This window comes from Hesperophylax consimilis, chromosome 24 (assembly GCF_061612785.1).
Source record: "Hesperophylax consimilis isolate HC1 chromosome 24, BYU_Hcon_1.0, whole genome shotgun sequence".
Classification (NCBI taxonomy): Eukaryota; Metazoa; Arthropoda; class Insecta; order Trichoptera; family Limnephilidae; genus Hesperophylax; species Hesperophylax consimilis.
The window spans coordinates 27,756,738-27,781,705 of NC_142859.1; the positions used below are offsets into that span (position 1 = coordinate 27,756,738).

Below are 24,968 nucleotides of genomic sequence, written 5' to 3' on the forward strand. Positions count from 1 at the left end.
CATCATGTGCTCGATGAATGGCAAAGGCGCTTTATTCGTTGAAAATGCCTGTTCATAGTAACATCCTATGTCAAGTCATGGCTACAATGTATTATAGCAGTAAAAGCACCTTACCAGGACTTGTGCTTTTTGAAATCGATGAAGACTTACCAAAAATTGATGAAAAAATCTCAAAGGCAGCTTTACAGAAGTTCAGTAAGCATTTATGGTATTTCACCGTTGAAGTATCTATTTTATCGCTGTTTGACGACGCTGTGGATCAAACAACTAAAATAAAAATGTATGAAAATATCAAAAAATATATATATATTTACGACTTCATTTCAGTCAAAAGCAAGTCTTTGTTTGATCGTCTGAAAATAGATGCCAGTTTTCTTAACGAATGCTCTACGATGTGGTCAAATAATGCTTCGTATCAAGAAGCCAGAAAGAAGGTGCTGTCGCTGAGGGTAGTGAGCTGTTAAGTTAATGCAAGATTTTCATGGCTTAATCACGGTCGAAGAGGAACAAAAACAATTTTTGTTACGATGCGTTCAGGAACACCGGAAGATTTATCCTGACTGTAAAAAAACAAACTTTGAAGAGAAATCTTAATCAATAAACCATTTTTAAATATAAAATACTACATAATTGAACATTTGTGCATAAATTTCATTTTTCCGACAAAAATGAAAATTTAAAATCCTTCCATATTAACTCTGTACAATTTTTTGTACCATGTGTTTGGCATCAAGTCGGCACGAGTTGCCGGTGTTTAATCAAAATAATATTTATTATACGAGTTATTGGAATCAAATGAAATAAAATAAGAGAAAAAAAAATTCTTCCTTATGTCCTGGGACACCCTAACCTACATGTATATCTTATTTTATTATCTCTATCGCTATCCGCATCTGTCATTTAGAGAATTTCTTACCGAAGGTTTACATGTATGATACACGCATCTTATATTAATAGAAAGTAGAGAAACGTCGATGTTTTATAATAAAGTCGAAAAATTATATATTCGGGTACTACATTCCTAACGCTGGCTAAACCTTATGCGCTACATCAAAATAATGTATCACGGAATTGCATATCTTAAAAGGGACTACAGAAAAGTCCCATTGCAGTGTCCATCACGAGGGCAGATGTGTGTCCCATGAAATTACACGTTGGCTAAAGAAAAGGTAGCGTAACACGAATACATACCCCAAAAACAAATCACTATAACTTATTATTGTTTGACATATATGTAATAAAAAAACGATTTACTAAAGTGACGAAATCCTAAACATTATATTTGGTATTAATATTTAAACTTAAGCTAATATGTATTATGTTATAACATTAAATGGTAGAACCTACAGACAAGCTGATTGTCACAGCTTTGTGGGATTACCCATATCTTATATTGTATTAAATGTAATTATATTCAATTTAATAAATAAAAAAATAAAATGAAATAACACTGTCAATATGTTGTATCATAGGTTAGTTTTAATATTCTCCTGACGAAGGAAGGGTGTTCCGAAACCGGTAGAGTGCAATTAAAATTAAAGTGGTCTAAAACAAATTTATATATTTTTATTGACAAATTATGACGAGCCACAACGTTAATGCTTATTACAAATATGAAATAACACTCGTTTCAACTTAATTAGTAAAAGAAACAACTATTTACGTCGGGGGAGATGGAAAAAAACATACACAGAACAGATTAACAGGTTATTAGTTTGGGTTATTTAAATAATTTATACGTAAATAGATTGAAGCGAAACCTTCCATCAAACGTCACCATAATAATAAGATAAAACATTGTGTAAAACACGGGAAATTTCGAGCTATGAAAAAAATTAAACTTAACCCTTTAGGCTTCGGTCATATTGCGTCACATTTCTCAAACCTCCAGGCCTCGAGCATATTGCGTGATATTTCTTAACCCTTCAGGCCTCGAGCATATTGTGCGATATTTCTTAACCCTTCAGGCCTCGGGCATATTGCGTGATATTTCTTAACCCTTCAGGCTTCGGGCATATTGCGTGATATTTCTTAACCCTTCAAGCCTCGGGCATATTGCGTGATATTTCTTAACCCTTCAGGTTTCGGGCATATTGCGTGATATTTCTTAACCCTTCAGGTTTCGGGCATATTGCGTGATATTTCTTAACCCTTCAGGCCTCGGGCATATTGCGTGATATTTCTTAACCCTTCAGGCCTCGGGCATATTGCGTCACATTTATTCATATTCGTGTTGCGTAAGTACGGGCGCGAACAAATAATTTGTATTAATATTGTAAAGCAATACCTTGGAAAAGGCGTATTTCAACAAAATAAATTAATAAACGCCATCCATCAACACGTAAAATATAACAGGATTTGACACCTACGCCCGACGGCATAAATTCAGAACTTTTTGGTCATAAATAAACTTTTTTTTAAATGAAATAATAATAGTTATTATTGAACCCTCATACCTCTGGCATTATCTGTTAGAATGTTGTGCCTATTCCGCTTTGCAATAAAATCCAAATAAATAGAATATTTCTGAACGTATCCGAAAACTAAAAACTAAAATAAATTTGTTTACATCACTTTAATATATATAACCTCTACCTACATGTTTCATGAACAATGTTCACCTCATCAAGAGCAAGTATATACTAAAGTCAAAAAATAAATATAGATTACAATTGAACAGTGGAAGAAGTGGGGAGGGGTAAGAGTGGGCGGAGTTTTTCAGAATTGGGAATAACAATATTGTTAGACGGAAAAGACCAGTTTAGTGGGAAAATATTTAATTAAATATTTAATATCTGTACGACTGTACAGTTTAGTATATCGATCTGTATCACGTTATTTTTTTATTGTCAAAAATGAGTTTTGGGAGAACATCAGATTACACATTTATTGTAACAAAAATAGACAGCCCTGTTTAATATTTGCAAAAAATCAAAGACAGATTGCAGATTTGGCGATGTGCGATAATAATGCTAATCTATGTAGACACAGGTTCACCTAGAAGTTACATCATAAGGGTGCGTTTAAACTGAACTAAATGTCCGCAAGACGAGCCACGAATTACAGGAAAGGAACAAAACAACCGCAAGTTTGCGAATAAACTGAACTAAATGTCCGCAAGACGAGTCACAAATTACAGGAAAGGAACGAAGCAACCGCAAGTGTGCGTATAAACTGAACTAAATGTCCGCAAGACGGGCCACGAATTACAGGAAAGGAACAAAACAACCGCAAGTTTGCGAATAAACTGAACTAAATGTCCGCAAGACGAGTCACAAATTACAGGAAAGGAACGAAGCAACCGCAAGTGTGCGTTTAAACTGAACTAAATGTCCGCAAGACGAGCCACGAATTACAGGAAAGGAACAAAACAACCGCAAGTTTGCGAATAAACTGAACTAAATGTCCGCAAGACGAGTCACAAATTACAGGAAAGGAACGAAGCAACCGCAAGTGTGCGTTTAAACTGAACTAAATGTCCGCAAGACGAGCCACGAATTACAGGAAAGGAACAAAACAACCGCAAGTTTGCGAATAAACTGAACTAAATGTCCGCAAGACGAGTCACAAATTACAGGAAAGGAACGAAGCAACCGCAAGTGTGCGTATAAACTGAACTAAATGTCCGCAAGACGAGCCACAAATTACAGGAAAGGAACGAAGCAACCGCAAGTGTGCGTATAAACTGAACTAAATGTCCGCAAGACGAGCCACAAATTACAGGAAAGGAACGAAGCAACCGCAAGTGTGCGTATAAACTGAACTAAATGTCCGCAAGACGAGCCACAAATTACAGGAAAGGAACAAAGCAACCGCAAGTGTGCGTATAAACTGAACTAAATGTCCGCAAGACGAGCCACAAATTACAGGAAAGGAACAAAGCAACCGCAAGTGTGCGTATAAACTGAACTAAATGTCCGCAAGACGAGCCACAAATTACAGGAAAGGAACAAAGCAACCGCAAGTGTGCGTATAAACTGAACTAAATGTCCGCAAGACGAGCCACAAATTACAGGAAAGGAACAAAGCAATTGCAAGTGACGTTTCGTGTTGTTTGCGTTTGCTTCGTTCTTTTTCAATAATTGGCGCCTCGGCTCACGGAAATTTTGTGCAGTTTATATGTGGCATAACATGCACCAATACGCCCAATCCTATGTTTGTGTTTGTGGGGCCGGCCATATGCAGGTGCAATTGGAGCAGTCCGCTCCGGACACCTACTTGCCAAGGAGCTAAGGCGCTGATAATACCTAACACCTAATATGTACAGCGCCCTTGAGGTTTTTACTAGCTCCGGGCGCCATTTGGCTAAGGGCCGGCCCTGTGTGTTTGGGTCAACTGTAAATATAAATATTGTAAAAATTTTAAAAAGCTGCAACTGTTGAATGTTACTTATAATTTGTAACTGTATTATTAATTTATTTTTATCATTATTTACACCCAACTGGGTTTTTATTTATTTTTTGATTTGTCTCTGAATTAGTAGGTACATACTGCAATAATAATAATATAGGTGTGTTTTGTGGGCGTTTGGTATGTTCAAAGTAAGTTCCTTTGTCTCTCTTCAGGTGAAAAACTAAAACTTTTTAAAATATTTTTATTTGTTTTTGGGGTGTTATGCCGTGCTGCGCTAACTCCTTCTTTTGCCAACGTTTCGGAAAACGTCACAGTGTCCATCATCAGGGCAGATGTGAAACGTTGGCTAAAGAAGAAGTTAGCGCAGCACGGCATAACACCCCACCTTCCGCACAGGAGGCCATGTAGGAAATAATCTCTTAATTACTCTATGTTATCTTAATTATCTATGTTATCTTCGGATATACTGTGTGAAGGAACTTTTTAGGAAGAGGAAGGGGTGAAGCTGGGTCTTGAAGGGACCCATGTTGTAGGAGGGAAGAAACACAGCAGCCAACAAAACATTCCAGAACCGGGCTATTGAACTCATGAACGAGTTGTGGAAACGACCCATTATCATGTGACAAATAATGTCAACTGTGAACAAATGTCAAGCATGAGTTTGGCGTGTTTCCCAACTGTACATAGGTGCGAAATCTATGACCCTACTTCCTCAGAGCATCTTCCATTGAAATACCGGTAGAACAAGGAGCGTTCCCACTCGATGCCTATACTCTAAAGATTGCAATCTGCTCATTAAGATAGGAGAACCTATCAAACAGATGGTCCATTTATTTATGGTCAATGGTTTTTTCGGGTATTTTGGGGCTCCAGACCAAAAGTGGCTTCCAACTGGGGATAACTTGATACCTAAATTTTTATATTTTTTTTAATTAAAATAAAATACAAGTATTTATAAGTTAAGTTAAATTTATTATATAAATAAAATTGTAACAAAACAATGTAGTGAATTATTCACAATTCATATTAAACTTAAAGAATAACAATTTTTTTTTATTTTGTATAAAAATCATTTCCTACATACTTAGTGATGAAACTTGTATATACAATGGAATATGTAAGAATGAAATATGAGAGATTTATTTTATAAAATAAATGACTTCATTATTACAAGGGGAAATTGTTCAATGTAAGCGCCATGGGATGATATTTAACAAAAATGACTTTATGCGGGTCGTATCAGCAACATACCTGAAAAACTTTAACCACTGATTCCTGAGCATATTTGTAGTTAAAAATGTTGACATCATTTTACTGTCCGATAACATTTTTTTTTCAATTATCAACAAAAAATATATTTTTCCAACAGGTATTGCCAATGGAACTTTATCACGTGATATGCACTCGGTCTTGTTCTGGCAGCACCATACAGATGAGACAGAGCGCGTATCAAGTGATCTATTGCGACATGTTGCAGTGTGAAAAAATGCATGTTTTATAGGCAGGGCAATTAGAGTTGAAGCAAGCAACACAAACTTGGATAATACATATCAAAGCTTGGATCACCAACAAAGACAGATACAACAAATATCAAAGATTGTATTTAAACCAATTTATAAGTATGCATTTCCAATTGTATGATACTGATTGTTTTTTGATTTAAACGTATTGTTATAAACTACTGTAAACTATTATAAAATTGTTTATGGAAAAGTTGTTCATGAATATTCATTTAGGCTTTTAAAAAGTCAAAGTATCCCATATAAATAGAAATCGGATATGTTTATCCGAGACACTATCTAGGTTACAAACCAATTTCATTAGAAACTTTGTTTCCATTTAAGGCGATGCCATACGTAGTAATGCAAAATCATGTGTTTTTGGTTTGAAAATTTGGTCGCCTAGAAATTTTTCAGATGCTTTAATTAAATACTGCGAGTAGAATACATCTTGGCCTTTTAAATAATCGAGTATTTTTTAGATAAGTATTTTTATAAACCCAGAAAAAAAATATAAAGACCTATGAAAACTGCTTTAAAGTTTAAAATCTCCTACTTACGAACCCATTTTCGGTTATGATTTTATTGTATAATGTGGCAAATTAAGTTATTTATAAAATGATCGAAAAAAAATTAAATATTTATGCCTGAACATCCACAAAATAAAATAAAAGGCAATTTTTGGCCATGTTTTTTTCTGGCATAAACCTTATCGCCATCTACGTAAGGGTTGTTATTGATGGCGGCTTAATTTAAAATATTACACGAAGTAGTGCATCGCCTTAAAACGGTATCTAATATATCCAAAAATTCAGGAAAAATTAGTTGCAAGATGATATTGTTAATAAGTAGATCCCAATGGTCAAGTTGGTTAAGACGTCTGTCCCGGTAAGGCAAGAGATCCTGGGTTTGATTCTTAGTTGTGATCATTATCTTTATTGTTAATTTTTTGTCTTGTAATGTTTAATGTTTCCTTTAGATTTATTATTATTAACTTCTTCTTCTTCTATGATATTATAACTTATGTTATAAACTGAGCCTGCTCTCAACACAGGAGTTCTTAGTGAGACAGGCACAACACCTCACCCATGTAATTAAATTATATATATTGGTATAAACGTATACACTTCTGACAGTGGTCCTTGCCAAGAGACGACAAGTGAATAACATTCATCGAATTTGAATACATATTCAAATTGCTATTGCAGTAAATTTTAAAGTTTTACAGCGCGTTTTTATCATAAGGTATTTAAAAAATTAACTCTTTTTAAATTTTCCATGTAATTTCACAGTATTAAGTTTTGAAACATGCTGTATATGAGCAGTGCAACAGTATGAAAAATGTGTTAAAATCAAATCTGTTTATGATATCATACCAATTAAAAATCATACCAATGAAAAACTGGAGTACTTAAACGTTAAAAATAAGTTATGGCAAAACAGCTTTTGTTATACCACAAATTGAATCAATTGAATGTGGGGTAAAATAAAAAATAGATGAAGATCAGTTTGATAAACATTAGCAGTTATACGAACCAATAAATATTTGAACAATTTTGTAGGTAGTGATAAAACTGGCAAAAATATATTTTTTACATGTTGATGGTTAAAACACACCTTTCAGGTTAATTTGAGTTATATAGGACCGGAATATCAGTTAGTCCGTATCCTTGTTATGTATGACATTCCTCGCTCAAATTTAAGCGGGCTAAATCGGCTGCTTTTGCCTTGATAAGCCGCAGAATAGTTCCTTTTTTAGACGCCAAGGCGCTGGCAGAAATTTACGTAAATTGCCTAATTTTATTATAAATATTATTAGATTTACGAGGGGGTACTGTTCACGAAAATCAGTTATCGCAAAAACGACGAGCACACAAAACAACTAATTCAATCACCAAAAAATTCGTACCAACCGAAAGGACGACTTCTCCAGCGCAGCGCTTGGCATACTGACTGGAGGAAGGTAGCTGTGCACGGTCCTAGCGGCAGAAATCGGTACTACAAAAACTGAGCCCCCCGCAACACCAGTTCGGTTTTTTTTGGGTACCCCTCGTATATTCATTGCGGAATGTTATTAATTAATAATCAATCTAAAATAGTCTGGAATTAGATTCTGAAATAGATCTTTTATTAGGAGTGTTTTCAGTGGTGAGTTTGTTATAATTTCATGAAGAGTGCTCTGACTCCAACAAAACAAATCCTATTTAAAAATAGTATCCTCGCATTTAGCACCATGCTGATTTGAGTGGGGAACTTTATCAAAAATCAACTCGTAAATTACAACTGATAAAAAAAACACTGCCGTTTGCAGTTTGATTCGCGATCTCGCTCTGACATTAGAGAGAGAGCATAGTTTGGTTTTAAAAAGAAAAAAGAAACACGTTCCTATATTAAAATTATAGACAAAAAGTGTAATATTGCTGATATCTAGGCTTACGACCTATACACAGATTATGTTCCAAGCCGCGCTAAGCTCAGATAAGCGAAGATATTCAAACCAACCAAGCCTAGGTTTAAATCAACTGATTTACTGGGCCATAATTTAAAATATTCATCTTTGTAAGTATTTGATGTTACACAGACACCGAATGTCCTAACGGAATGTAAAACATCGATCGATCAATCCTTGAATAATTGTTATCCCGAATTTGATGTTTATTACTTCCAGTCCTGAATTAATTTCATATAAAACTCGTAAAAATCAGAGATGTGCAAAATGGATACCCAAAACCATTTGAAATGCAAAATGGAAATGGGTCAAAACTTTTCCATTTGAAAATGCAAAATGCATAATGGTTTTTAGAAAAGCATTTCAAATGCAAAATGCAAAATACCTATTTTCAAAATGCATTGAAAATGCAAAATGGTTTCTCAGGTCAAACAATTAAAATAATTATAGAATTTTTAAACAATTTTGTCATTTAATAATGGACATCAATGTAGAACAAACATATTACATGATGGTAAATCCAAAAACACCACGACTACAGATTATGAAAACACAAAAAATTTGCGCGGGACTAATGTTGCCAACGTAAAAACATAGAAACTGCTATCTAACATTTAATATTACAGCGTCATGGCCCCATGTTCAGTATTTGAATCAGTATTTTTTGTAATGGTATCACTCAATTGCCAGGGCTCCTACCAGGGAGCAACTTGACAAATGTAAATTATCTCTCATAGCGAGGTTGAGGACCGACTGATATTTGGGGCTTATAAAAAAAAATGGGTGGAGATAGTAGGAAGAATGTTGCAAAAAAGCATTTAAAATGGAAAATGCATTGAGAAAAGCATGTAAAATGCAAAATGCAAAATGGTTTTTAGAAAAGCATTTAAAATGCAAAATGGAAAATATGCATTTTGCATTTCCATTTGAAATGGATTTATTTGAAATAAAGCACATCTCTGGTAAAAATACAATGTATCGATCGTTCTTCTGTGCATCATTTTACCGCATTAATTGTTTAAAGTTTCAAAGCATGCAGTTTTTGCACAACATATTTTAGTGGATGTATCGTTTTTTTTAAATAGCTATAGCTAAATGCCTGGCTTCGATAAACAGTACACGTAAACAACGAGAGTCACATTTAAAAATTCTGAGTCATTAGTTGACATTAGACATTCAAACACAGCGGTGCGGACTCGACATCTTTTTACTGTGCCGAAATCCTCAAAAACTTAAAAATAAAAGGTCGAAAGAAAGGATCTCCATGAAGTTTTACAACCAGATTGATGGAATTGACATACGCGAGCCTCTCGAATGCTTGTGGTTTCATCGAAGTAGGTCCAGTGGACATACTTTAGCGGGTCGTTAATATAGCTATTTGTAATGTCCTATTTCATTTGTTTTATATTTTTTTTATAATTCAATGAAAATCAAATTTAATATATTCTGCGAGTATTCTTGTGACAGCTGTTTCGATGAGACATAAAAATTGAAATTGAAATAGAATTATATAAATAAGTCATCTCAACGTGGCCTAACCACAGTTATAAAATGGCCTTGAACGTCGAAACAGCTGTCACAATAATAAAAAATAAAAATACTCGCAGAACTTATGAAATATATTTTTTTTTTCCTTTTCATAAACGGTGCTACATTTTTTGTTCGATTAGTATGAATATAACATGTCTTGTATTTTTATAATCTCATTGGGATTAACCATCGATATTAAAGCATTTTTTTTTTTTTTAATGTAAAAATAATAATTAAGATATATTTAAAAAGGGCTCCTAGTGTGATAAGGTAGAAAATCTGTATGTATGAAGCATTAAAAACAGCTGTGAGCTCTGGCATAGTGAAATATGCAGAACTTTTTCTGTCTGGAATTTCTAAGCCAAAACAACTATTTTCAGTTTGCAAGGTCCATGGTGAAAATTCATTTAATAGATTAAAGATTGTGTTTATAATAATAATATTTTTTTATTAATTTCTTGTACATTATATATATTACGTTTCATGTTGAACAATTTCCACTGTATTATTGTCACAAAACTATGTGCTTGGCGTACATTTTAAATATGTACCTGTGGGAGCATATTTTGAAAGTATACACAGCCAAAATGCATCCATAGTGTACTAGCACTGTACGGTTTCAGAAATATAAAGAAATAAATTCTGTAGAAAGTATACACGATTTTTCGGTACTAATGACATATACTTTCTACCCTTTATTAGTAAACCCGTATTTTTACTGTAGGCAAGGCCAAAACGCACACATAGTGTATTATCGCTGTATGATTTTAGAAGTATTAAGAATTAAATTCTTTAGAAAATATACACTCTGCATTCTGACACTGTATACTTTCCGAATGTGATTAATAAAACCGTATTACTGTCTCACTCTTAATGCATTATTATATAAATTTAAAAAACCAAACTAAGAACCTATTTTGTATTAAATATAAATTAGGTTTTTTGGTTGGGTTCTTTTTCAACACTTTAACTAGATATTATACAATCACTTGGCTGTATTAAATGAGTCCTTGTGGAAATAAAGTTTATTTAGAAATAAACATTAAAATCTGTAACCTTCTTGAAAAACTACAAAAAGAGTGTTGGAGAGTGTACACGATTAGTCCGCGATAGTACTGGTGTAGTATATTTTACGGATCAAGGCGTATCTTCTTAGAAAATATACACAATTGCTATGTAATAACACAGTATACTTTCCAACACTGCGACATGCAATTTAGATTTCAATGTATAGGCGATTATATAAATATACTTTATTATAAGCTTTATTAAAATAACCACTCAACATATCATTTCTAGAAGTGTGCCCCATACCGATTTTCAAGAAAAAAGTTGTGGTCAATTTATGAATTTCAATATTTGACAAAGTGATCAATTTCATAAGTAAGAAAAAATTGACCTCACTTCGAGAATAGAGACATACCCACAACACACTCCTATTGGTTTATCTATTCAGTAGATATAACAGATTCCAACGCTTTTGAAACAAGGCAAAGGAAAATCAATAAAACAGATGCTAAATTCCATAACCAATATAAAAAAAGGTTTATTCATTATGGTGTTATCATTGAAAATCTTAGATTTTCGCCATTACATTTATTTTTGTTGATATAATATTGTTTTTGTTTTGTGATGACTATTCAATCTCAAATGTTCAGAGCCATTGGAACTATGACACCCACAATATTGGGGAATTTTGTGATGCGAAAATAATAAGAGGGAAAAGAAAGGTTTAAAAAAATCATACATACCTAAATGTATCCACAAATAATAATAACATTTCAAAGGTGATGCATTTTAATTGGGTCACTTTCAAGAATAAAATAAAATATACAAATTTCTGGACACTGTGTAAATACCATTGAAAACTTGTATTAACCACATGTATACACATTCTGATATTATTAAATTTAATACAAATAACTGGCAAAGAATTCTAATAAAGCATTGAACATTTCAAAAACATATTTCTAAAATCAATACGTATTTACAATATTATGAATTTATTAGGTACCATTTTCTATAAGAATTTTCAGTTATTGTGTACCTTTATCGCATTTGGAGATCACAATAGCAATTATTATTTCAAATACAATAATATATTTACAAAAGGTTGGTACAAATGGTTCACAAAAAATAATAATACTACATGCACACAACATCTGATGGAGGGTTAGTAGTACGGCATTTATGTGAACAAATTATCTGGGGATATACAGGGTGTGGCAGAGAGGACGGACGTTTTTGAGATGGGTAGTACTCTCCCCCTCCGTCTACGAGAGAGGTGGGGGGGTGCCGCTCGACTCGTTAGTTCCTGGCATTGTTTTACCAGTTGTCGTCATGGAGCCGTGGACGGTGGAGCACCGCGTTTTCGCCTATGATTGTTTCGTCCGAAATAATGAGTCAGTCACCGTCGTACAGCGTGAGTTTCGTCGCCACTTCAACATTCATCGGAATAGAGCTGTTCCCTCTCGAAACACCATCCATCCTTCGTTGGGTTGAATCACTTCGCAGGCGTGGTGAACTGATCAACAGAAGACCAAGAGGAGCTGAGGACGATTCGAGTGGAAGTCGCCCAAGTTGGGAGAGCGATGTTGGAGAGAGTCTACGCGAACTTCCAAGAACGCCTCCAGCACTGCATCAACGATTTCGGCTACCACATTTTCCACACTTGACTGTCTCAAATGCTATTTCCTCGCGAACCTGATTCCATCAATAAATTTGTTAATGATTTTTTTAAAACCGTCCGTCATCTCTGCCGCACCCTGTATTTATTTGTTTCTTCATGTTCTCTGTAAAACGGTTATAGGCCAATATACTCGGAGAAGATTACAAATTTGAGGTTCATGTAAGTATAAAAAGGTCGGGGGGTAGTTTTATTATTTTGTGACTTTGTATAAAGATAGTTCCTGAACTGTCTGTAAGTGACATTGAAAATGTCGATGGTCAAAGCAGAATCGTTCAGCAGTTGAGTCGCTCTGTTGATTGGCGCGTTCTGATAGGCAGAGGTTCTCGCTAAGCATAAAAAGTGCGTGGGATCTTCCAAGATTATACTTAGTAGGCACATATAAGTTAAGCTCTTTCAACATAGGTGGATTAAGTATAGTTGTTAGTATATGCCATGGAAACGTGCTGACTGTCGCTGAGCTGCGACCGAACTGCACGCAGTGTCGTGCACAGAGTTTCTAATCTTGGTAGGCAGTAGGAAAGACAGCAAGCAAGTTTTCGCTATGAATGGCTAAGCGGCTAGCTGAAGCTGATGATGGTTATCATTACCTAAACCACTAACTAAAGTGAGATTATTTTTCAAACACCCGGTTAGTCATCTTCAAAGGAGGAACGGACTTAGAATCGGCATTTAAGGGGACCTTTCAATAATCAAAAAAACAAAATGGCTAGTTGATGACAATGCTATGTTTGAATTTCTGTGAAAAAACCAGTCCTTACTGTGTAAACAAATCATAAAGTCGTAAACGAATCATCTCTAAATTGTAAGAGAGAACATGCTTACACTTTCACTAATCACTTTCTTAACCTAACCTAACCAAATACGTTCCAAAGTAGCAGATACTCTCAGTATCGCCGTGGTGAGTGAAAAACAAGTATTAAAAATCGAATCGTTGTATTTGGTAACAAGATCTAAATACTCAGGTACTTCCCAACCTTTCTATTCACACTCTTTTTCCCTTCCCCGCTTCCTTTAATGTTACATCATGCTCCAATTGGGGATGACGTAGTCCCACTGGCTCTGCAAAGTTGGGACTCTTGAGCGGCATTCCCATAAAAAAAATAAAGTTCCTCCTCTTTGTAGCCCCATTTGGATCCCCACATACGCTTTATTATGGGTTAGGCTAGATTACGCGAGGCACGGACAATGCAAACGTTAGCATAACCTAACCTTTTTTTTTATTTAAATCTGATATCCTTTTTTGTGATGAATAAAAAAACCACAATACATAGCTTTTCGTGAAACCAAACTTCGAACATGAAGAAAAAATATCCTGTTTTACAGCTTTCATTCCTTCTTACACTTTTTCCAACAATTCAATTCCACTTTGACCAATTTCAATTCCACTTCCACCAACTTCATTCCACTTTGACTTACTACAATTCCACTTTGACCTACTTCAATTCCACTTTAACATCTTCATCCCACTTTGACCAGCTTCATTCCACTTTAACATCTTCATCCCACTTTGACCAGCTTCATTCCACTTTAACATCTTCATCCCACTTTGGCCAGCTTCATTCCACTATGATCACATTTTTTTCCTTTGCAAGTACGTTTTGTGTGTCTGTAATCACCAGCACGACGAATGTAACGGATGCCGCCGTGTCGGCAATTAAACCAAATACTACTTCAGGGTTCGGTAGTGAAGCACGACATCTGCGTTGGATTTCCAGATAAAGTGCCGAACTGTCCTCAAATCCATACTGGGTTCCAATACCTGGAAAACAAAAACATTTCTCATTACTAAAAAATTACAATTAATTTACCAAGTAAAATGTATGTTAGCCACAGACATAGGAATTAATAGACGAGAAGATAATGGCGAGGGGTAAAATCAACTGTTGAAGAACGAAGGGCGTAAGGCTGACTGTGATTCGTCAATAAATCAATCTGACAGTAAATAGGCATCTCGCATTATAATATCACCATTTACTTCTTAAAAGTAAAATCTGCTTTTGAATGAATAGACATTTTTACATGGGAGCGCAAATTACTCGCCACGTTATGAACTAATTTGCGAAGTCCAAATTCGGCAAAAAAATTCGTTTCTATTTTCAGAGTCGAATATTTCGTTTAAGTATTTAGTTAAGACACTTTTATAAATGTTCATAATTTACTTCCCAGCAACCAACCAGCTTTGTGTTTCGCGTCCAGACGTTTCTCGATGTGATAGTAACAACTGATTCATATTATACGATGTGAATATGCTTAAAATAAAGTAAAATAATGCTTATATATGGAATGTAATACGACGATTGGGTTTATTCTCTTTTTCACATCTATTTTTACAAGTTTTCATAGTACAAGTCAACATTTTGCCGTGTTATTTCGTAAAATGAACCGATGATGCCTCGACCATAGTTCGCACAAGAATGATGACGTCACGTTTTCAAATTTCACTTGAGGCCATACGCGAGCCCAGCCGGCTCCAATGGAACCGGTATGGGGAGTGGGGATAATACGCTTTTAATCACTTAGGGCAGGTCTACTAATATTCATATGTCTATGTCTGCAGCGCACAGTTCAGTGTGGAACTTTTCTGCGCAGGGTGTTGCATCTTTTGGTTTATGTCGATTGCTTACCGACCCATGGGACGAAGGGCTTACATGTTTGCAAGGGGAAGGGGTGCTTTGGAATTTCACAGCCAACCGGTTAGTAACGTGGTAGATTTCTTTAAATTTTAAAGCCATTGTTTTTAACCCGAGCCTTGCGGGTTCGACCCTCGATGAATGAAAGTGGGTGAATTTTGAATATTCTGAAATTATTTGTAACCCGGGAATGCTAAAAAATCTTTTCTCTAGGTAGAAAAAATATTTTCAAAATACTTTTAATCTAATCAGTAATTGAACTATTGATCTGAAAGATTCCATGCCATGATGTACCTACAACTTGATTAATTTTTTTTTTATTTTTCTGACCCCCTTTTCAGACCTTCGGCGCCCCCTTGGAGCTTTTTACCACCCTCCATTTGCCCTCGAGGCCACCACCGACCCCGGTGCGGTACCACCTCCGTTGGGAATCACTGATATACAGCCTATAAATTTGTATAAAAGAGAATTCTTTTTACATGGTTTTGAAGTAATAACTGTGGACTGCCACAAAGAAAAATTTTAAGACGTATCCGTACTTTGAATTGAGTTAGAGCAGGATTTAGATAGAACGTACAGTAACCAATTTTATTTTATTTACACTCTACCGGTTTTGGAATAACCCTTCCTTCATCGGGAGAATATTAAAAACTAATCTTTGATACAAAATACTGACAGATTTACACATTGAAAATTGAGGTGTCTGAGGGAGAGGTGAACTTACTCTTAGATGGATTCAGCTTATTTGGAGACATCCAACGAGTTATTACTTCTAGACATTCAGCTGTACGGATCTTGAGACTATTGGTTTCGTTTGGAGCGCGGTATAAATAAACTTGATAATCATCAGCATAGCAGTGAGACAAGAGACCAAATGACTCGATTATTTTGGCAACATCATTTGTAAAAAGGATGAAGAGAAGTGGACCCAAAACGAATCTCTGGGGTACTCCTGAAGAAAGTGATGCAAAGTTAAGGCAGTTTATTTCCAACCCTCACGGCTTGTAAGCGATTGGATAGATAGGATGCCAGTCAATTTTTGATGTGAGAATTGAAACTAAATGTTTCCTCTAATCTTCTAATGAGGAAGTCGTGATCAACTGTGTCAAACGCTGCACTCATGCCTAGAAGTGAGATATGTGCTAACTTACCTGACTCCACGGCAAGAGTTATGTCTGACAGATTGACGATTTGCGAATAATTTATTTGAATTGCGTAAAAAAGATTGTAAGATGCAATGATTTCTCCCAATTTTACTGCTTCCTCGCAGTAAAAATTTAATTTTACTAACTGTGGTTAGTAAGATTCGGGATCAGGCGGGAGATAACGCTTGCAGTGGTTGGCTGATTTTGTGTGGCGCCATACCAACACTAATCCATCGACCAATCAGCGAACGCTATTCATTTTGCTACAACCTTCTAACCACAATTAATTTATAATTTTACTAGGTATCGACACCAAAAAAATATAAAATCATCGCATCGTACAATCTTTTCAACGCAGCTCGGTAAATTGTGATTTTGCTAAACCACCCTCATTAGCAGTTTTCAACAAGTGAGCATCGCCGAGTGCTCAGTCAGCAAAATAGAATTGCACATTGTTCTAAGAGGAAATGACTTCCACCTGCCACATTGGTAAAATACAATGAGCGTACATCACATAACCAGTCACCTATCAATCACCATGGCCACAACACCACTAATTAGTTTGTACACATTAAACTTTGTTGTGGACAATAATAAAATATTTTTTAATTTGATTTATTTTAATTTGTGATTGCGAACTAAACTCTACAACGCGCAGTATTGTTTGAAACCGAGTAACCCTACCGCAATGATTCAACTAGCTGCCACTATCTTAGCTCGATCAATTTAACTTGTATCTCGCAAGGAGAGATTCGTATGGGCTGAATGCAGTTAGGAGATTCCACTGATTTACGAAGATTAGTCTGTAAGCATGTTCCATTATCTTTTTGAGTTTCTCTAAAATTCTATGATGTCAATTCAATTGATTTTTGTCAATTTAAAAAAAATTTTACCATGCGAATTTCACTTTTACAATTTTATGGGTCATTTTCGAACAGTATGCAAACTTTTAAAAATATCACCAATATAGGTTATGTTCACTGACGTCAGAAGAGATGAGAAATATGGCCACATGAGACAAACCATGTGACCATATTTTTGGCACCATGAGTTGGCACAAGACGTTGAATGACGAAAAGCGTCCATTGTAAGACTTTTCTACGCAGGATCTGAATGTTTCTTCTTAAACGAATCGCCTGGACTAACGACGCTGAAATTGAGTGAGGTGGGTAAATTATAACACATTTGTAAAAGTGTCTAACTAAATAGTTTAACAAAACATTAAATTTTGCAAACAAGCCCGAACTTTTATTTAACCGAGTTGGGATATTTTTTTTTTTTTTTTTTTTTTAAAGAAAGACAAACATTCTCGGGTTACGAATAACCAAACAATGTTTGAAAATCTCCTACTACCACCACAGAAAGCCGAAAATGTTGCTTGTGTTGTGATGGAGGACTTAGCCAGCCGAGGAATCGAACACGCGACGCTCGGGTGAGACCCAAGCGCTATGCCCACTCAACCACTGACCGAGTTAAGTTTTTTACGCAGTCAGCAATTTTCATACCAATGTAAGAAGAAACAATAATTCATTAGCAGATTTTATTTTCGCATACTAAATGGTGATTCTTTTTACATATACTCCACACAGGAGGCTCTCAGGAAAATTATTTCCCTTGAGGCCTATGTCATCTCTGGGGATGCTGTGTGGAGGGTCTTTTTGAGGAGAGTAAAGGAGTAAACATGTTGTAGTAGGGAGGAAACACAGAGGCCCGCAAATCGTTCGCTGAGCTGTTGAACTCAAGAACGAGTCGTAGAAGCGACCCGTTCTCATGTGACAAATGTCAACTGTGTAGAAATGTTGGGCTCGCGTTTGGCGTGTTTATGCACCGGTGCCGAAGCGATCAATGACGCTAGTTCCTCGGAGCAGCTTCCATTGTAATACCGGTAAAACAAGGACACCACACCTAACTGACGCCTGTGCTCTAAAGATTGCAATTTGCCTGTTAAGATAGGGGAATCTATCAAACATTCCGCCCGTATCTACACAGAGTCGATGATTTTTTCAGGTATTTAGGGGCTCCGGACCAGAGATGGCTGCCAAGTTCAACAGTGGGGTGCACTTGCGATTTGTACAGGGTCAGCAGTTGTGTACTATTTAAGTATCTGCAGGCCCTGTACAGTACACCCAGCTTCTGTGAGGATAACTTGACTCTGGCTTCGATGGAGCCTCCGTGCTTGAGCTGGTCAAGATTGCTTCCGTGGAAGAGACTAGATTGTCATTTCAATCCATTTTAGACGTAATCAGACATGATTAGGTCTTTGAAAATCGAGGGGCAATGCGAGGGGCAGAATTAGTATTCTGTCAGAATCATTTACTGACTGACAGGGACAAGCCTACGCCACTCCCCATGCTCCGCACGACTTGGTTTGTTCCCTTCACTCTTATGGGCAGCTCTGTCTATTCCTTACTCTGTGGTTAGTTTAGTTTAGCTTTAGTTGGATTAGATGTATTGTTCATTCTTGTACTTTTCTTCAATGTTCCTTTTTGTCATGGAGCACTGTGAACTGTACATCAATAATAAATTATAATAACAAACCTGTTCACAGCATAGCAACTCAATTTTATCTTCCGGAGCGTCGGCTTCTCCGTTCCCCGTCTTGGCGGCATTCGCCGACGTAGGCGTCTGGGTCGTGGCCCCGCCGCTCTGACCTGATCCCACTGCCGCCGCCTGTCCGCCGGCAGGGGCGGCACTGTTGTTACCGCCGGCATTGGCACTGCCACTGCCGCCACTACTGGCGTTGGTGTTGGCATCAGATCCACCAAGGATTTTCTCGGACACATGCTCCGACACCTTGCGGCATTGGATGAAGTCGTTGGCTATCAGACGATCCTGAAAACGAGAGATTTGGAATAATGAAATACAGTCACATCTGGAAATCAGATATTTGGAGTAATGTAATACGGTCGCATCTGGAAATGATAGATTTCGAATAATGTAATACAGTCACATCTGCTATCAGTTGAATGTAAATGGCTGATTGTTATAGGTTGTGCAAATATTAGAGTTTATGCGAACAACAAATATGTACTTCTGATTGTACATATTGATGCATACATAAATGTACACACATAAGACATTAATAATAATAATAATAATAAGTGTTTTATTATCTTTTTTTTGTTTAACAAATAGATATAATGATATCCTCACTGGGATCTCCCGTGCTGAGGATTTCATTTACTTATGTATAATTTAATTATAAGAACATTGCGGCATCGGATGAAGTCATGACAATCAGGCGACCAGGCTGTTCAAGGAAATTATTGCTACCTTACAGTGTTAATTGATATTAGACAGTTTTTGAGTTTTTTATTATTTTAGAAAACTGTAGCAACGAGATTCTTAAGGCATTACATATATGCCATAAGAATTATATACCATACCATGTTTGACCTAGTTACAAATGCAGATATCTGGAAAGAATTAAGGCCGAAGAAAGCGTAGTAAACAAAATTAAGAAAAGGACGCTTAAAGGATTGAACATTTGGAGCAGATGATCAAAGAAAGTAGTGTAAGGAGAATACAATATGAAGTGGATGTTAACAGTAGAAATGTCGGGTTAAGCGCCAAGAAGACATGACGCAAACAAGCGAATCAAAAAGAAGAGCAGGCATGAAGCATGAATGTGAATTAATGTGTGCCACGACAGAATTGTGTGACAGTCTATCCTCTCTACCTATCCTTCTAAAGAAACCGTATGAAGGTTGGTTAGTTAATTCTTACTCTTCAGAAAATTTCAAAATAAACAAAAATTCATATCATACATTTAGAAATCGTACAATACGAAGTTTGTACTTTTTTCTAAGACTTTTTTTAAGTAAATAAAATCAAATTGAATCTGTATACCTATATTTTTAATCAATTATTTAGATCAAAAGAAAGTGGGTTTTTAACCATGTCCCATTTCTAATATTCAATCAAACTAAGTCTGATTTCATACTTAACTTTAGGTACCTATGTAAGATTAATTTTGTGTTGTCTTAAATAGCTAGCATAGTATATTTTTTTTAACTATTTTTACATAAATTTGGACCAACATTGACAAAAATTAAGTTTAATATTTCTGATAAACAATCTGTTAGTTCCATTGCGTGACCAGATTTATTTATATTAAATTGTAGCGATGCTACGAGATTCATCTCGAACGACTAGTAAGTACGCGAGACCGCTGGTAAAATGGAGACAACTCGCTCAGTCTGGGTGTTACACATACTTACCTGAAAAAACTTTTGTATTTATTAAGTGATAAATTGACAATGTTAACTGAAGAATCCACTGTATATTACCCTACACTAGTATTCTGGGCAATGAGGAGTACACTATATTATGGTAGTTAGTCCCAGAATTTCTATACTGAAAAAAAAATCCCCACTTCTACTAAACTGGTATTGGTGGAAAATTACAAATAAAACGTAAAAGTAACAAAATGGAAAGTAAAAATGATAAAAACATGTACAAAAAAAATACCCCTACACAAAGCAATATTTTGGTCCTGATAAAATGCTATGAAACTAATTTATTTTAAGACGAAGAATAATTGACTTTTAATATGGTTTTAGTCAGTTTAACTCTTCGGGCTAATTTGTTCAGTTTTTTTAACAAACATCCTTAGAGTCAATTTTTTAGCTTTTCGGAACAGCTCATAATGATCTCATAGAAATCAACATTCAAATATAGAAGTTAACCATAGAATAATTAAAATGTACACCTCTATGAAACCAAAGTTTTAGAACGAAATTTGAAAAAAAATTATGATACTTTTTAATTACATATTTTTATATGAAAAGACAAAAAAGTGAGGTGGCAGTAATGTTTATAATACATTTATATAATAAAACAGGTGTTTTTTTTTCGTTATTTAATTTTAGTTCAGTGTTTAGACGAAAAACGTAAAGCGAGCCATTTTTTTTACTTTTTATTTTTGATTTCAAAACTTAAATATTTTAAAAAATTATGTTTATTTTTTAATAATAAAATTTGAAGGCGTATTTCATCACCTTTCAAAAATGGTTATTAGTTTTCATACATGTTCAGAAATATCAAATTTATTTGAATTTTATTAAGAAGCAGAAGAATCTTTCTGACATCATCTTGAAGAAATGTAACGGTCAATATGCCAGAGGCCTGAAGGGTTAAACGATTTCCTGTGATGTTCTATCTTATAATTATAAAATGTCATTTTTACTTATAAAAATTATTAATTTATTCAATCTATGAAAATGATTGTTTGTTCAAAATCTTATATCTCCAAAAGTTCTTCATCAATTGCTTTGAAATTTTGACACAACATTACATTCGAATACGCGTGTTTTTATATACCAATCACCTATGACAGGTAAAACATGCTTTTTTTAAAAACAGCAAAATCTGTTGGATGTAAAAGCAACACGCGCTATTATTTCTCTATCTGCACAGACAGACTAAGCCACAGCAATGCGTGGCGACCTTCAGCTAGTATATTAATAATTGGTTTCTAGGTGTGATAATACTAGTCAATTCTCAGGAATTATTTATGAAATTTTAATTTATTTTTTCTTTTATTTAATTTATGTCTTCTGAATTACGTACACTATAAAAAGATAACTCTTATTCAGAAAATCGCAAAAACAATAAAGCATTGATTTTTAGATAAAGGCGTACGTAGTCAGTGACGGCCCTGAATCAAGCAGCGCCTGGCAAAAAAAAAAGTCTTACAGTTTTTCGTGGGTTATGTCTCTCTTAGTACGTAGGTAATAGGATATTTTTATAATAGTCGCAGAATAGAAGTACACTAGATATAAAATGTTAAATTTTATAAATAAATAAAATATTCTTAAAAAATAATTAAAATAAAAAATTCAAGGGCGCTGTGTTAGGTATTATTAGCACCTTGGCCCCTTGGAAAGTCGGCGCTCAGAGCGGACTGCTCCAATTGCACCTGCATAGGGCCGGCCCTGTACACAGTACATTAATAGTAGATCGTTAAATTGATAAATTAAATAAATCCTCATTTGCCTGTCATTATGCAGGTGTGTTGGAATGAATGAATTTAAAATTATACAAATAATTTTGAGATTGAAACATTTTAATAATATTATTTACCTTTTTTTGTCTATCCTGTTTCGTCTGACAGCTTGCATGCGGTAATAAATAGAATGGTAATTTAACTAGTTTTGGGGTGGCCATTTCGATTGCTACGTCAACCACCCATTGCGGCACGGTCTCGTTCAACAAAACACACTCAGTGTCACCGCTGGCGTCTCCCACAGACAACCTATACAAAGTTCTGCCCCCCACTTCACTGAATATCAGCGGAGTGTGGATAGGAACGGAGAAATAGTTATTCCCAACCATCTTAGCTCCGGTCTCAGGGTTCGTAGTAACTCTTTGAGGATGATTCCAATGCTCTAGCAATGCTTGAAGTAATAGATTTCCGTAGTTAACTTTCTGATCGCGGTCCAGCGTCAACCCCGCTTCCTTTGCACTTACCCACGCCCCTAGACAATCTACTTCGTCTTGACCTAAGTGAATCGTCAGCATCCCTGTTTTTAAATCGACATTAAACCAATTTGGTACATAGATCATTTTGAATTTGTTTTTTATCTCTTCCTCGTAATCAACTTCTCCCAGATCTTCGATTTTGACAGCTTTTAACACGTCGTAGAGCGCTACTTTATTGTCTGTGTCTTTAGTGAGGATGTGTCGCTTGTCGTTCAGAACGGTGTAATGTCTAATTGCGGCCCCGCCTGGAATTTGAAATAAGGGTCCGTTGGGGTGATTCACATGGTACTGCGGGAAGCCGGCCACTTCGGGGTTCAGAGAATTTACCGGAGGCAGTCTCCAACATCTTATGTCAGAGTCTGAAGTAGCTACCCACACTCCTTGATGGTCGGCCGTGAAACACAGTTTTAAAATAGGAGCCGATTCCTCACAAACAACGACATTATTATCGGGGTTGCGTAACTCCGTCATGATGACTCGTTTATCTCGCCCTCCGGATATGATATGCATGAAATTGTCTGTGGCCAACAAGGCCCACACCGCTTCTTCGTGCACTCTAATTGTCTGTATTAACCTCTGCTGGCCGAGCGACCAGAGTTTTATAGTTCCGTCAGAACTCCCTGAAACACACTGCGTTCCATCCTGACTTACTACTAAAGCTTTAACATTGTCCGCATGTCCTTTGAGCTGCATCAGCTTGGTGCACGTCCTGGGATCCCACACCCGAAGGATCTTTTCTGTGGAACCACTCACTAGCACTGTTCCCGGCGGGTTCATCGCCAAACTGTAAATAGACTCCATACTACCACTTAAACTAGAGGTTGTGACTGTGTTATTACTGGCCGTAAGAGCGGTCAGTGTGTTCACATCCCAGAGAAAGATCGCTCGATCTAAGCCCGCACTCGCTACTTGTTCTTTATCTTTTGCGTACGCTAATGTTCTCACATAATCTTTGTGGGTCCGTAACGTGGACATGCAGAACCCTTTGTGGGCGTTCCAGACCTTGACGGTGGTGTCGCTGGAGGCACTGATCAGGTTTTTACCGCCACAGCACAAAACTATGTCGTTTACCCAGTCCGTGTGATGTTCCATACTCTGGATATAGCGGTCCTGAGCGTTGGTCGATGTGTGCCATACTCTAATGATGCTATCCCGGCCGGCAGAATATAACCTTCCTTGGACAGGATCTAGTTGTAAGGCGCTGACTCCGGCTTTGTGCCGCCTCTCCTCCTCATCCCGAATCACGAAAGAAACCTGGGTCTTCTTCCTCATTGGTTGGCCGGTTTTGTGATTGGCCATGACTTACAATTCCGTCGGTCTATTCGGACCGTTTTGGACCCGCGATTTATCTATTATCGTGCACTCTTTCACTTTGACGGCACTGAAGTTTAAACAACATAGTTATTCGCGCAAACACCCATTTCGATCGTATTTTTCGATATTATTCTCACCATGGAATAGATTACACGTAAAAACTGTCAAATTAAAACGCCGAAATCCCTATTCCTGAATACTATTCCATTTCCTTTTTTATTTTTAGTCCAAACTCCCAACTCTTGTAACAAATATGTACCGAATTATCAATTGTAAATTTCTGCAATTTGAAAATGCTTTTTTGTGGATTTTGGTTTTATTCTAAACGTTTTAAAAATGTTGTTATTTTATTATCAATACGTTGATATATTTTCAGTAAATTGGTGTGCATGTGTGCTTATTGTCTGTCGTCGAAATTTATCGTCTAATTTTTTAAAGATCTATGGGATTTGTTGGCCCCAATTTTTTGTCGTGCTATGAAAAGCACATAAAAATTTTAAAAAGGTTTCCGTCGAAATGAAAATAATTTTGTAGAATGACAGAATAATGTTATTACTAATATGTTTTCGCTTTTTTTTTTCATTCTTATGTTTACTTTATGCATCATAATATTGATTAAATGTATCGATGTATCAACTTTGTTGGTCGATGTCATAAATATACCCTCGATATAACGTCGATGTTATGTCCATAAATAAACCACCAACGTCGCACAGTGGACGGAATGGAAAAAAATGTCAATTACACAGAATGTTCGAGGGTAAAGTGCATTAGTTTCGAGGGGTGATTATAGATGAGTTTAGAAGTAGAAAACATAAATAACTTTTTTCGATATTCCAACGTTATAAGGTAGTTTTTAGGTTTAAAAATTCTAAT

General features: G+C 35.9%; 1 protein-coding gene across 1 annotated transcript; it reads right to left on the reverse strand.

Moving 5' to 3' along the window:
• Window positions 1-13,782: 13,782 nt before the first annotated feature.
• Window positions 13,783-24,227, reverse strand: LOC149412148 (WD repeat-containing protein 48 homolog). Its single transcript, XM_089646460.1, has 3 exons — window positions 22,380-24,227; window positions 18,834-19,127; window positions 13,783-14,279 (listed from the first exon to the last, which is right to left on the reverse strand). Exons 1-3 carry the CDS (start codon window positions 24,075-24,077, stop codon window positions 14,187-14,189), a joined length of 2,085 nt encoding a protein of 694 aa, XP_089502586.1. The 5' UTR covers window positions 24,078-24,227; the 3' UTR covers window positions 13,783-14,186.
• Between the last annotated feature and the right edge of the window lie 741 nt (window positions 24,228-24,968).